General features: G+C 36.5%; 2 protein-coding genes across 7 annotated transcripts in view; one reads left to right on the forward strand and one right to left on the reverse strand.

Moving 5' to 3' along the window:
- Nucleotides 1-13,481, reverse strand: part of ELP3 (elongator acetyltransferase complex subunit 3) — a 72,025-nt gene extending 58,544 nt beyond the window's left edge. The window contains exons 1-6 of the mRNA XM_006906246.3: nt 13,319-13,481; nt 10,204-10,303; nt 7,726-7,864; nt 4,572-4,642; nt 3,757-3,820; nt 1,946-2,014 (exon numbers count right to left, since the gene is read on the reverse strand). Coding sequence (XP_006906308.1) covers nt 1,946-2,014; nt 3,757-3,820; nt 4,572-4,642; nt 7,726-7,864; nt 10,204-10,303; nt 13,319-13,337 — 462 coding nt within the window. The 5' untranslated portion in view covers nt 13,338-13,481. The remainder of the gene's footprint in view (nt 1-1,945; nt 2,015-3,756; nt 3,821-4,571; nt 4,643-7,725; nt 7,865-10,203; nt 10,304-13,318) is intronic.
- Nucleotides 12,115-14,855, forward strand: part of NUGGC (nuclear GTPase, germinal center associated) — a 51,119-nt gene continuing 48,378 nt past the window's right edge. For 5 of the 6 annotated variants that reach the window (XM_025042551.1, XM_025042556.1, XM_025042558.1 and 2 more), the window contains exon 1: nt 12,116-13,114. The gene's annotated coding sequence lies outside the window, so the exon portion shown is untranslated. Of the gene's footprint in view, nt 13,115-14,855 lie in introns of all 6 variants that reach the window. The other variant, XM_025042563.1, reaches the window with a different exon arrangement.

Here is a 14,855-nt window from a genome sequence, read left to right on the forward strand (position 1 = left end):
AGAGTTAAAAAATAAACAAGAAGCTTGATGATGTTTATACCTACAAAGTAGAAATTTAAAAACACAGAATATAAACTTGCAAGCAGTAAAGGCAAATATGATATAATACAATATATAATATAATAACCAACTACTTAGCAATCACGTATTTTATGCCAGACTTTGTGGTAAGCCTTGGAGACAAAGATGATGATTATATGCAACATAACTGGACTTGATGCAAATGAAAGAAAAAAACACCAGATTAGAAACAAAAGTTAGGAAAGCAGTTTTAAATTAAAACTTTAAAGTTTTAAATCAATTGTCAAGATTCAGGGTACAGGTAACACCTCAAGCCTGCTTTCCAGGGGGAAAAAAGGAAAATAGAAATTTTATGAATAAAACACGAAATATGATGTCTCCAACTATGAGGATGCAATGCCACAGATCTTTGACTTTGTCAACTATAATAAGCTAAGATTCTAATTTTTAAAAACAGATATTTAAATTTCTTGCCATATCTTAGGCTTGAGAAAAACTGGGTCAAGTAGCTACTAATTTATGAACTCAAATTAGTATGTCATGTAAAAGATGTGTACACTTAATATGGAAAAAAAGGTACCTTTTAAAATATCTCTTTCTGAAAATGGCAAATAATTTATACATACATACATGTATGTATACATTTTCTATATACATATGCATAAATACATGGAAATGCATACATATGTAAAAACATGTAGCTGCATGTACATGTGTATGAGTGTATGTGTGTGTATCTCAACACTGAAAGAATACTCTATATCTCTGGTTTACAAGGGATACACAACAAATTCATCTTGATAGCTTTTTCGAAATAGCTTGGCAGGACCCTAAACCATACTTAATTAGAATCTCCAGAGGTAAATATCTGGCCTTTGTTTTAGAAAAGTTATTCAGGTGATTCTTGAATTAGGAAAAAAGATTAAAAAATCACTGCTCTATGGTAGTTTCTAAATCTTCTAAAATCCATGCTCTTATTTGGTAAACATAAATATTTCACACTATGTTAAAACATTTTAAATGAATTAAATATAAATATCATGGCTAAAAAAGGGAAGCAATGGTCAGTTTAGAACACACTTTTCCAAGCTAGTAGGCTCCCCGGAGTAGGCTCCTCTCCTATAGCTGACAATACCGATCTAATATGCTCAGGTGACAGTGAAGTGAAGATCACAACTAGCTGGTATTCACTAATAGATAAACACAGTACTTTCCACTTGAGATTCTGTAGTTGCCCTACAAAATCTAGACATTACTGTAAAAACTATAGATAGTACTCACATTTTAAAAAAATTGGACAAGTTTAAAATTGCAAAACTGTAAAAAAAAAATCTGTATTAATGTTCAGATTTCTTGAACAGAGCAAGGCAATTTACATAGCACTTGCTTTTAAACAATTATATTAAGGTATAATTTACATACAATAAAATCAATTAATTTTAAGTGTAAAGTGGATGAGTTTGGGTAAATGTGTAGAGTTGTATAATCATAACCACAATATCGAGCAATTCCACAATTCCCAAGAGTTAATCATACGCTTTTTCAGTCAATTCCCTATTCCCACTGTAGCAAACCACTCACGAAACTTCTTGTCTGGCTTATGGAAGCTAAAATTCAATCCATTCACCTATGGTCTAAGAACTTCCATACACGTACATTTTGTAAAATTCATACCGTAAATGATTTTCTACAAAGTGAAAGAAATTTACGGAATATAAAACCTTTAAAGAAACAGTCTCTAAAGAAAGTATTTTTGACTTTGCTAGGTACTGGAAAATAGTCTCCTTTCCTAGGATGGATATTAAAAACTTACAAAGGAGAAAAACAATCTTAGTTCTTATTTTAGGTTCAACTCAAATCAAGCAATAATACCTTCAAAGTATAAAAATCTAATCTAATTTAAAAATGCTTTTTAAAAATTTACCTGTTCGATTCGATGTCTTGTCTGTAGATAAGGGTCATATCTAGCACGAATCGCTCGCATGGAGGTTGGCTAATAAAAGAAAAATATCCTGTTACGTCCACATTAAATTAAAAATAAAAAGTAGTTTCAAAAGGGTTGTATTAAAAATCAAATTCTCTTATGCTCCTTTCCTCATTTCTCAGGCTTGTCAGGTTCGAAATATCCTGAATAGCATCTGGTTAGTCTCCATCCCACTGTCTTAAGTGGCATCTTCTTGAATCATATTTATCTTTGTGTAAACACTTATGGAAACAACACAAATTGTTAGACTACTCAGACACAGATGTGCACGTAGAGTTATTTGATAAAATAACCTTTAAACAAAGTTATGAAATACAAGTTTGTAATAGCTTAACAAAAAGCTTTGTCTTTATACGATGGAATATTCTACAGCCATGAAACAATGTACTGATATATGTTCTCTAAAATATATTATTAAATGAAAAAGGCAAGGTGCAAGATTTTGATACGCTACCTTATGTGTAAAAAAGTAAGATAAATAATATGTGCTTATATATCCATATATCTCAGAAGGATGGGCAGAAAAGAGATAATAACTGTCTGTTGAGGGGTGAGGGAAACAAACAGAAAGGGGTGGCCAAGGGAAAGGAATAACAAGGAAACTTTTCAATGAATAATTCTCCTTTTCTATTTTTAAAAATTTGACTTATAGTATAATTCGTTGCCCTTAAATTATGCCTCACTAAAATTGATTTTTAAAACTAAAAATTAAATTGGGATAAAATAAAAAATAAAAATTTGAACTATGAAAAACAGGTGAAAAATACCATAGATAATAAGAAAAAGTCAAATAGCTGGTTGCTGACCTCCAAAGAGGCTGACTACTTCAAAAGCCTGCTCATTGGTCTCCTGCTTTCGCTGAACCCTATGCTAATCCTTTCCTCCTAACAAATGATCTTTTAAAAAACCTATAATGGATTGTATCATTTCCCTGTTTTAAATTTTAATGGCTTCTAATGACACCAATAATAAAATCCAAACTCCTTGCTCTGGCTTACAAACCCCTACAACATCTGTCCCTCCGATTTCATTCTTCCCTTTACCCACCAGGCTCCAGAACACCTCACCATCATTCCTGCCTCTTCTCCCTGCTAGGGATGCTCTTTCCTGATATTCTTGAAAGACTCCTTGTCATTCTGGTCTCATTTTAAATACTACCTCTTCAGAGAATCCCTTCCTAACCACCATAGCTAAAGTACCCACCCAACTATTACATCTTACTTGATGTATTTCCCAGCCTAGCATTTACTGGTACCTCATATTTTTTTCTCTTGTTTTGGTTCTTTATTATTTATCTCCCATTATTAGAATGTAAATTCCACAAGACCAGGGACCTTGCCCAGCTTTCACTGTTACACAGGCAGTACAAAGTAATGGTGAGGAGCACAGAATTCAAAACCTGGCTCTGTCACTTATTAGAGGTAAGTCTCCGGGATAGGAGGACTTCTAGACCTCCGTTTCCTTATCTATAAAACTGAGATAATAGTGTCTACCTTTAAAATGCTGCAGTAAGATTCAAAGTTGGAGGGCACTTAGAATAGTGTCTGACAGATATCAATAATAAGTACTCACATAAGTATTTCTCCAGTGACTAGGACAATATTTGTAGACACTCAGCAAATATTTAGTGAATGAACAACTTTTGTAATCAGGAAAAAAATAAAAATTTTAAGAAAGCCAGTAAGCGTAAAAGTACACTAAAGATAAAGCATGATGTAACACTTCCTAAGAACAATCTCCCATTACTTTACCTCATATCCAGTATAAGACTGGGTTGAATATTCAAAATCTGAATCAGGTCCACCAGGGCAGTATCTGTTAACAAAAAAATGAAGACATCAGATACAAAACTTAGTTCAACAGTCAGTTAAAGTATTTGCAGTCTCCATAAAAATCCTGATACCAAACAAGCTTCATTTTCAAATCCTAACAGAAGAGTCTATCTTTGCACTATCTGCGAATATGTTTTCTACTAACAAGTAAAAAAGATAAATAAAAGAACATTATCGTCATTTTCAGAATATTACAGTCACTATTATTTCAGAGGTTTAAGTTTTTAGGAGCAAATAACAGAACCTAAGTTTGGATTGATACAGTGCTCTCCTGGTAATTATACTTAAGAAAACCTTTCATCCGTTTAATTTTCATATCCGGAATCATGCATATTCTCCTAATTTTTCCGATTATCTAAATTTAAGAAGTTTAAAGCTTATTTTTAAGGATAACTTTTTATTTTGATACTTTTCTGATCCAAATTCATTTCAAATTTCTTGATATTTGGAATTTAAGCAGCTCATATTTTCATTTATCAAGTTAACGGAATAGCTACTGATTTTTCTATACCTATGTATTTTTTTATTGTATACTGCAACATATTAAAATCTTTATATGTTTCATTTTTAAAGTATTGAAATATCCTTTTGATGGTTGCTTGTTTCAAAGAACTTATGAATCTATTAAATCAAAGTTTTAAATATTACCAGCATGCACTGAATAAGGCTCTAGGGGACTTACTATTACTAGTTCATTTAAAACACACACGCGACTTATCAAAAATCAAACTTACACACATATATTTCCTGTAAAACTGATATGTGGACATCTGTGGGGTTTGCACATCACAGCCACAACAGCAATCTATAAAAGATTAATAAAAAAGGTATTATGAAATAACAGAAAATCCTGCAGAGTTGTTATCTCTCAGAAGGAAGGAGAGGAATGCAATGAGAGTGGCATGCAAGGGCCTTCAGTGGTATTAGTAATGCTGTATTTAAGCTGAGCAGTGGGTACGAGGGTGATTTTTTTCAATGTTAATAAATCTTTAAAATGTACATATACATACTAGTTTGTATATTTGACAATAAATTAAGTACAAAAGAAATTAATTTTTAAAGTTAGTGATTCTTGTAATTTGTTTTACTAAAATAATCTAAAAGAAAATAATTACTTTATGTAATTCTATAAAATTATATCTAAACTTAACTCTTGTAACTCAAACTCCTCATGGACAAACTAGATTTCAATATTTAGAACAGAGACTATTAAATTAGGAACTAGACTTCAGAGTGTGTGCAAAGTATTTTCAGAGGACTCTGTTAGAGCCCAAGTGGGATGAAGAGAGTAGTTGCTTGAGAAATGAAGGAATGGCAGAAATAGATGATTGGTTACACATAGGGGTGCTTGGTCAAATAAACGCACATGTTAAGGTGAATGAATGCAAGCCAGGTTTCTTACTGTCAGAGAAGGAAGTGATAAATATGAAAAGGGAGAGAATTAGAATGAACTCTGTGAGTTGGATGGAATTGAAAGTATCATTGTGAACTCATAGTTTTCTATACCTCTAGACTGATATACAAAAAAATACATATGCAAATGCGTTATGTATATCTGTGAATGTATGTATGTATATATACATCTGTATTTCCTACCTGAGAAGATCTGGGAGCGGCAACACCCTAATAGCAGTGAGCACATCTAGCACTCAGATCTTAAGGGTCTCTAAATAGCCTCCTCTACTAAAAGAAACCAGGACTCCTTGGAGAAATGGCTGATTCTAGTGCTGAGGCAGAGAAAGTACATGATGGGCCTAGAACATTTTATTATGACAAAGCTAGAAATCTCTCAAAGAATGATAAGGACATTTAAAAAAGACACAGAAACCAGTTTGAAAGGGTTTCCACTGGTCAAATCTGGGCTAATTTATGCATCGAAATAATGATTATAACCCAAATAAGAAACCATTAATCCCTACATACAAATAAGTAAACTGGAAATTTGATAAGGAACAGGATATTTACAGTTTCAAAGCACTTCATCACACAAAAATTCTTGATTACGAAGTGGAAAAGAATAACTCCAGAGGAGAAGCTTAGTAGACATCAACTTGATCAAAAATGAATGACATCAATGACAAGACAAATTGAAATTATGTACCACCTGTTGGGATACAATAAGAACACTATCATTTCGGTAATGTTCCTGCCAAAGATGCATAACCTGAATCTACTTAAGAGGAAATATCTGATTAAGGCAAATTGAGGGACAGATTACAAAACAACTTGGCTGAAATCCTCAAAAGGGTTCAGGTAATGAAGTCAAGGAAATACAGAACTGTCCAGATGAAGAGACATGACAATTAAATACTATACGTGATTCTGAACTAGGTCCTGTGGGTCATTATTGAAACAACTGGTGAAATGAATGAGGTCTGAGTATTAGATAATAGTCATGTTTCACTATTATCTAATTTACACTATTAGGTAATAGTGTAAATTCCTGACTTTGATGGTTTATTATTATAAGCGATATAAGTAAAAGTCCTTGCTTGTCGGAAATACACACTAAAATATTTGAAGCCATCGGCTTCACAACTTATGCTCCAATGGTTCATGGGGAAAATCTTTGTACTGACCTAATAACTTTTCTGTAAGTTTGTGATTATTTTTCATAATAAAAATTATTAAAATTTAAGTTAAATCATTAAATAATAATTTAGAGAAACTCTAAATACGTTTACAGATCTGAATTAAAAACAATTATTTTCAAACAAACGCTTTTATTTAAAATGAGACATTTAAGGAGTTTTCTACAACTAGGTACAAACAAACCAAAAACCTTAATTACAAAGCAGGACTGGTGATACACGGTAAGTTTGGGTGTTTAATTAGCCACGAATATAGTATGATCCAGGTGATACAGCCACCAAACAAATCGACACAAGCTACAATTACTAGAAGTGTAATAGCTCCATCCAAATAACAGACTGAACTTCTTAGATTACATCAGGAAGAGAGAATTCAATTCTGGGTACGCTGTTTTAAGAGGGTCCTCTCTCTCTCTCTCTCTCATACTTTTTATCCTAGAGCCCCTACTCTAAATCAGGCTCTTAACATCTCATAACTAGGGCAAACCAAGAGGACCCTAACTGGTCTTTTTGTCTCCAAGCTACCCTATATCTTGAATCCAAAGTAATTTTTTGATAATCTATTTTGTTCCTATCACTCCCTTTCCCAAAAATCTGTTTCCTATTGTCCAGTTTCTTTGTGAGATATTTAATATCTTTTACAAGCTAATCCCAAACTAACTCTCAGCCTGATGTCCCGAGGCTTTCCCAAATGAATTATCGATTTCAGTCAGTTTGACGTAGTTTGTTTCCTGCACACACCACACTCTTTTATCATCCCCATCTCTGCGCCTGTTACCCATGCTCCCATTACTATTCGAGCCTGCCTTTCTCTGCCTATATGAGCACCGTTTACAGGTCAAGCAAGCGCCACACTTTCTACTGCGCCTTCCCTATCCCCTTTCACTGTATGTCCCTGGACTCCCATAGTGCTCTCTATTGGGTCGATCGTTTTCACAATTATCATATACAGAATGACTTTGCACCGTTAACTACTTTTTAAAGATACCTTTATAAGTATCAATTATTTTGAAAGCTACAAGCTTAAGATGGCCGACAATATTTATCATATTGTGATAGTCACTCACCAAGCCTCAATCTATAAAGACACCAAAACATCATTAACCCTTAAGCACAATAATTTTTTCCCTATGTATGCCCTCCTAGCATTCTGCACACATCTCTACTTCAGTACGTATCACAATATACAGATTAGTTTAATCCTCTACCTCCACTTCACTACCTGTGTGTTACATGGAGGCAGGGATTTCTGGAGGAACAGATACACAATCATTATTTCATGACTGGAATCACTTACCCCACTGGCAGTTCTGATGGGTTTTGCCTTTAACTTGGGGACCAAGACCTTTCGATACTGAGGTGGGACTGCAGCAATGATATCCACCAGGCGAGGCTGTGCTGAAAGGCCATATTTGGCAGCTGTCCTGGTTTTCACCCTGAAAGTAAAGCATCTAGCATTATCAAGATCACAATATTTCAAGGCTGAGCTACCAAAAGGATGACCTATAAATAGTATCTCCAACTCCTGTCATTCCCCTATCCTTTCACCAGATGACAATAGTGGCTCTGACATCTGTGAATATCAGGGAACTAGAAGAACAAAATTCATGAATGAATGACTTCATCTTCCCACCTGGAGTACTAGAAAGAAAACGAGATGATTACAGGGAAGGGGCCCAGGACAGTGACACAATGTAGGTCTTGTTCAAAGCAGTGCTCCAGCTTTAAAGGCTTCTACCCTCTTCTCAAGCTCAGCAGTACTAAAGTCAGGATCAGATTAATTCTGCCTTTGGGAACTGTTCAGTACACTGTAGGATGCTTAGCGACCTCACTGGCCTCTACCAATTAGCACCCCTCTTCCTGTTGTGACAGCTAAAAATGCCCCAAGACACTGCCACATGTCTCCTGGGGTAGAGGGGAAATCAGACCTGGCTGCAAACCACTGTCTTAGACCAAACATGAACAATTTAAAGGAAAGCTATGCAAAAGTATTCACAAACTTTTTCTAATACAAAATAGTGTATAAAGAACAGAATATAAAACATATACTTTTAACAATTATAAAGCAACCACTCGTGTAACCACACTCCAAGAAACAGAATATAATCAGAACTTCAGAATATCCACCTGCCCTTTCCTTACTGTAACTCTACTCTAAACCCCAGAAGTAACCTTTATCCTAATTCCCTGCTTTTCTCTGTAATCTGACCAGCTTTTCTTTTCCTGTTAGCCAAACCCTAACAGTCACCTTAACTTCTCATTTTAATCCATCTAAAAATATTTTATACAAATGTTAACTGAGTACCTGACATATACAAGAGGCTACCTAAGTATTTAGTATATTAAGAAGTATAAGGCATAGTTGTTTCATGCTATTTGTATGTTTGCAGATAGGCATACACAAAAATAAATATGTAAGTGATAAAAACGTGAGAAAAGACACACACAATGAACGTTTCCAAAGTTCAAGAGAGGAACTCAATGTATGCTGGGTAGATATTCATGGAAAATGGCACAGAAAAGAGTAGCCTTCAGACATGCAGTGAAAACATGGAGATGACAATGAGAGGAGATAGGCTGGCTTATGTGAAGATGCAAAAACAAAACACACATTTTAATATGAGTAGAACGACTTGACAGAAAGCAGATTTTCAATGAGAAGGTACAGAAGTTTAAAAAATTAGAAAAGTTAACTGGAGCCAGACCGAGAGGCCTTCCATAATAGGTTAAGGAATCTGCATTTAATAAGCAATGGGGACATGCTGAAGTTCCTGCACAGGGAAATGACATGATAAAAGATGAGACAAAAATTGACCCACTCAGAGAGTAAAAGGGACCAAAAGCATAAACTATTGCAGTAGTTGAGACATAAGTTTTTAAGAGATGGACTAGGGAGTGGATGGAAGAGTAGTGGAAATGAAAGTGAGAGTTGTAAGGAAGATAACAAACTTCAGACGTTAATTAAACCTAAGGAAAAAGGTTCAATGATGATACTAGTTTCAAGCTTGGGTGTAGGTTAACACGATTTATCTCAAATAACAGAATAAGGTCTAAAAAAAGTCATGCATGTGGTGATTGGATCTTGGGGTGGGGAGAGAACCTTTTCATTACAGCAGATCTATATAGCGAATATGTAGTTAAAAATTTGGATGCAGAGATGAAAGACTACTCTTATTTGAGGATAAAATCAAAGCTAAACATGATTGTGAAGAGAAATTAGATGAACATGTCAAGAAGGGGTTCTAAAGTAGAGAAGGGCTGGATTATATCAACGCCCCCAAAGGGAAGGTTTTCCTGGAAGACAATAGGGAAGGTTTTCCTCTCAGATAATAGGGAAGAGAAGAAGGATGTAAAGCGATATGGCACAGAAAGTAAGAACATATACTCTGGAGACAGGCAACCTAATTCTAAATTCCAGCTCTGTTCATCACTATTTACTCTTGGACAAATTATTTAACCTTTCTCTGTCTCAGATTATCTACCCATCAAGTGAGGGTTATAAAAGTACCTACTTCTTACAGTGTTTGAAAGGATGAACTGAGCTAATACATACAATGCACTACTAACAGTGACTGGAATACAGCAAGGACCTAATGAATGTTAAAAGCTATTAGTATTATTAGGCGACGATTTTGCCATATATAGTGACGGGAAGGGCAGAAAGCTAAATTCTCAAGTAAAATAAAACATGAAATAGAAAACAAATAGTATTTGATAATTTCATAAGAGATTTAATACCTAAGAACGCAATTGTCTTTTTTACAGACCCACTTACTTATTTAGATCGATGTCTTTCCCCTGTTCATGGGCTTCAATTAGTTGTTTAATGACATCTCCTATGGTCAGCATCATTAGCTCAGCAGGGCTGAGATCTCCTGGAAACATAATATTCAATAATGTAAAAAAAATCATTATTGAGTACAGATTTTTAAATTTATTAGCAATGTTCCTTCCCAAATCATTCCAACTGTGCCAAATGAATAGCTCAAGTTCACAAGACATTAAACCTCTATTGTTTACAATTTGATATCTTCTATATCTTTAAAACAAACCTGGCTTTACCTATACAGGTGGGAGGAGCTCACTTTAGAAGCACATACACCACGAGAATGATATATATAGAAAAGAGTAAAGATAAACACAAGGAGAAAGAACCTAATTGCACAAGAAAGGAGCAAAGTAGGTAAAACAGTTTGTCTTTATCTCCAGATTTGTAATTACACTTTGATGCATTATTTCATCTGATACTTAGAACAAATGAGGAATAACTGTCCCATAAAAATGCTGCCGAGGGGTGAAGCTGAAACAAAGCAATGTAATAGCACTTTGTAATAGAAAGGACGTGGGTTCTTTACTTGTCTAAGAATCTTAATGCATCTCTAAGATATAGTCTGCCCACCATTATAACCTTCTCATGGCAACTGAGGTTCCTCTTCTCATCTAAAAGGCAATAAAAGAAGGTGACATGTTCTTACATGACCCTGCGATTACTGTTGATTGGTTCAAGGATGAGCACCTATCCAAGTCAGGCCAATCTGAGGTCTTGTCTCCAAGGCAAAAAACACTAGTTTCTCTCCAGTGATAAAAGCTGTGAGATTTCAGCTTGAGAGCTGCTAGCAAGCATGCTTTCTGTCTGTAGAGAAACCTGGTGTACAAAGATAATGAAGTCCCCAGAGAGAAGCATAGCTGAGAAAGCCTGGCAATTATGGAGCCCTTTAATTTACTCTATCTCATTTGAAATCTCACAACAAAACTGCATGGTAGACACTGCTATCCCATTTTACAGATGTGAAAAATTAAGGCAAGTTACGATCCCATTGCAAATTGCATAGTTAAAACTTAAATCCAGGTCTTTCTCCATAATTTCCACGGCTTTTTTCCTCACTGTACCAAGCAACCTCTAATTTAACGAGGCAAGGCTAACACGTACAAAACAATCTGAGAGAGAATAAAAGCCCATCTATAATCAAAGGCTAAAGGCACCTCAGGGGCCATGTAACAGAAGTAGGGCTGCTGGTGGTGGTGGAAGTAGAGAAAGGGGGAAGTGAGGAAGAAAAGGGAGGGTCTCTTTCTTCATTTCAACCAAAGCAGCTCAGCTTTCAGCTGTTTCATATTGAGAATTCTGCAAAAGAATTTGGAGGGGAAGAGGAGATGCAGGTGATAAAAATAAAGATCTGAAATCCATTTGTATAGCCCTTGAGTGTATCAAGAATTAACTGGAGAAGTAGATTAGTAATTCATGGAGGAAAAGGTACAGAGGTCTTTAATAAAAGGGCAGGATCAGGAGAAGCAAAAGAAGGCAATCCAGAAGGAACGTTAGGTATAGAAACTACCTATTTTTGTATGAAGGAGCATTGCCTAACCAGAATACAGGCTTTCTGACAAGATTTGGTAAAAAACAGATTGCAGGGTACACTGGCTACTAGGCAAAGGCATTTAAATAGAATGCAATAGAAGTGGATAATTATATCCTCAAGTTTGGGAGTAAAAGGATAAAAGTAGTGTTTAAAGAAATTAAGTATACAAAAGAAAAAGATACAAAAAATGATTTAGAAGGTGAAAATACATAAAACCTGGACACTAAGTAAAAGGTTCTTGAAAGGCAACACTGTATAAAAAAAAAAAACAAAAAACCACAAGATTTAAAGTAAAAAACTTGGAAGATAGGCTCCTTCCCTAGCTCTCAATCACTACTGGCTGTGTGATACTGGAAAGATCAACTACTTCTAAGCTCCACTTCATTGTCTGCAAAATTGGGATAACATATACACATTTCACAAGACCATTACAAGGACCAAGTGAAACAATGTCTATGAAAGCCAAAGTGCTGTTCAAATATTAGTTATTGATTATAGTGGGTTAGGAGAACGGTGGCCAAAACGATGAGGAATACACTATTTCAAGAGGTGACTTCTAAGACCTATCTGGGTTTGGTGACAGATAAAATTAAAAGCATAAATTTGTCTGGCCTGACGAACTGAGGAGGAGCAGCTAGAAGGAGAAAATGACAAATTAATTTGAGGCATGTAGAGTCTGACACCACAAGACAACTGAAGGTAACTTGGACACTTGGAGCTACTGCTCAAAAAAATTGCATAATGATTAAAAAACAAACTAAAAAAATTTGTTTTCTGAGTTAACAGAGTCAGCTTGACCAACCAGTTCCACCTCCTAAGAATAATTTTGGGCTGAGAAAGTTATTTAACTCTTTGATGCTCAGTTTCTTCATCTGTAAAATGGGGAGGATACTGACTTCAGAATTATTAGCAAAAGCTTAATAAAAGGCAGCTATTATTACCATAAACATTATTATTAGACTGACTGCTCAAAGGAGCATACAAAGACTAAAACCTATGAGGAAATATTTGAAATTTGACCCCATCCTGTTGAAAAACTAAAGATAACATTGCTCCATGCTAATTCAAAAGGCAGTATAAATGAGCATAACTGTCCCACAGATTCCAAAAATAATTCAGGGGTTTTCTTTCTTTCCTTTTAACTTACGGCTTTAAAAAAATCTCAAAAAAAGAAAAGAAATGTGTCCCCAAACAAATCTTAGCAAATCATGAGTCCGACAATGGGTTAAATCGACCGACTACGTTAAATACTTGGGGGGCGTACCTTGGAAGCAAGCTTTGTTTGCCATTTATTCGAAAGACACCAAGCCAAAGAGTAAGAGAGTAAAGGTAAATTGGCTTAGAAAGCACAAAAGGTAAAATGAGAAGGCGGGGCGGGGGGTTGCTGGAGCCGACAGACAGACCCCAGGTGGCGGGGCTTTTGGATCAGACAGCGGACTCCCGGGGGGAAAATCGGGTTCTGCATCTCACAGCGCACGTGCTCGCTGCTTCCCTACCACCTCCAACCCTCTTCCTCTCCCTTCTTTTACGCACCTTTTCGCTTCTGCCTCATTTTTCCGCCGTTATAGTAGCTGCCACCACAGATAATGTGGCTACTAACTCGGACCTCGGCGAAAGTTGACAGCCACAAAGCAAACCCGGCCTGTTGTAAAAAGACGGTCAATATATCGTAAAGCTGCTCCCAGAAGGCGGCGCGCGCGCAGGCCCGCCCCGCCCCCCAGCAGCCGCGCGCGTGGCGGGGGTGGGGGGGCGCGTGGAGCCGTAAGAAGCGTGGGGAATCTGTGGCCCAGGCGCTTGGGCGTTATAAAACTCGAAGTGGGCGGAAGGGCCACAAGATAAAGCTTATCTACAGAGGCCAGGCAAGGAAACCTGAATGAGTGTGGATGTGGGTGGTCTCCAAATAAGGACATAGATGGCTGGGCGGGAACGTAACTGGGTGGTCGCATCAAGCCGAGTCTGCTAGTGTGATTGAAACTAAATTCAGAGCTTGGAAGAGACCTTATAGGAATCAAGGAACAATTTGAGGTGCAAACTTTGATGCTAGTTGGTCACCTTGGTCTCAGATAAAAGGCACATATTATTGATAACCATCATGATGTGCAGGCCGAAAAATTACTGCTTGGCTATCGCCCGTGGGAACGTAACATTCTAACAATAAGCTCTCTGTTTCTGTACTCCCCCGCTTGCACAACCGACCTGTGGGTTGACAGTAAAAAGAATAGACTTATGTGTTCAAACAGGATGAAAAATGGGGTTTAGGGCTTAAAAACCCTGTATGTCTACATTTAAGGACTGCTTAATTTGGGGGCTGCGTATCCCTGGCAGACCCAGCTGGCTGAATAAAAAGGACTGCTTAATTTGGGGTCTGCGTATCCCTGACAGACCCAGCTGGCTGAATAAAGAGTGTTTCCTGTATAACTCACTGATTTCTGGTGGTCCATGTGTCTATCTGGGGCAGGCGGCTACAACAATGAAAGTTATGGAGGTCTCCAGAAAAATGCACACATGCACAAAGTTTTGTAGAGTTTAAAAGCAGGGTTTGAAATACCATTCCTGATACCCATCCTTGATCTTTGTTCTTGGACCAGAAATAAATAACACATTAACATAAAAATAGGAAAGTGTGCTGTCTCCAGTTCCTTCTCACTAGAATTGAGGTAACTGCAAGTCTTTGACCCACCATCATCCTGAAACTTCTGGCTGTGGCACCCCATCAGGCCAAATGCAGTAGTATTTATCTGTATCATCATCCTAATACCAATTGACATAGCTTCCTTGCAAAGTTTTTCATGATTGGATCTTCCACACTTTTGGTTTCTCTTCTATTTTTTTCTCAGTCTCTGGTGGACTCCTCTACCTCACCTCAAAATATTGGTGTACCACAGAGGGCACTTCTCAGCCTTGTCTTTCCCAAGGTGAGCCCCAGAGTACTGTAGCTTTAAATACTATCTACTCCTATTTTTATAGTCCAGCCCCAACTTCTTTCCTTTTCACATCTTGTTAGATCTGAGTGTCTAATATGCATCTCAAACTGAACATGTCCAAAACAGAAACTCCATTTTAACTCCAA

This window comes from Pteropus alecto, unplaced genomic scaffold (assembly GCF_000325575.1).
Source record: "Pteropus alecto unplaced genomic scaffold, ASM32557v1 scaffold50, whole genome shotgun sequence".
In the NCBI taxonomy this organism is placed as follows: domain Eukaryota; kingdom Metazoa; phylum Chordata; class Mammalia; order Chiroptera; family Pteropodidae; genus Pteropus; species Pteropus alecto.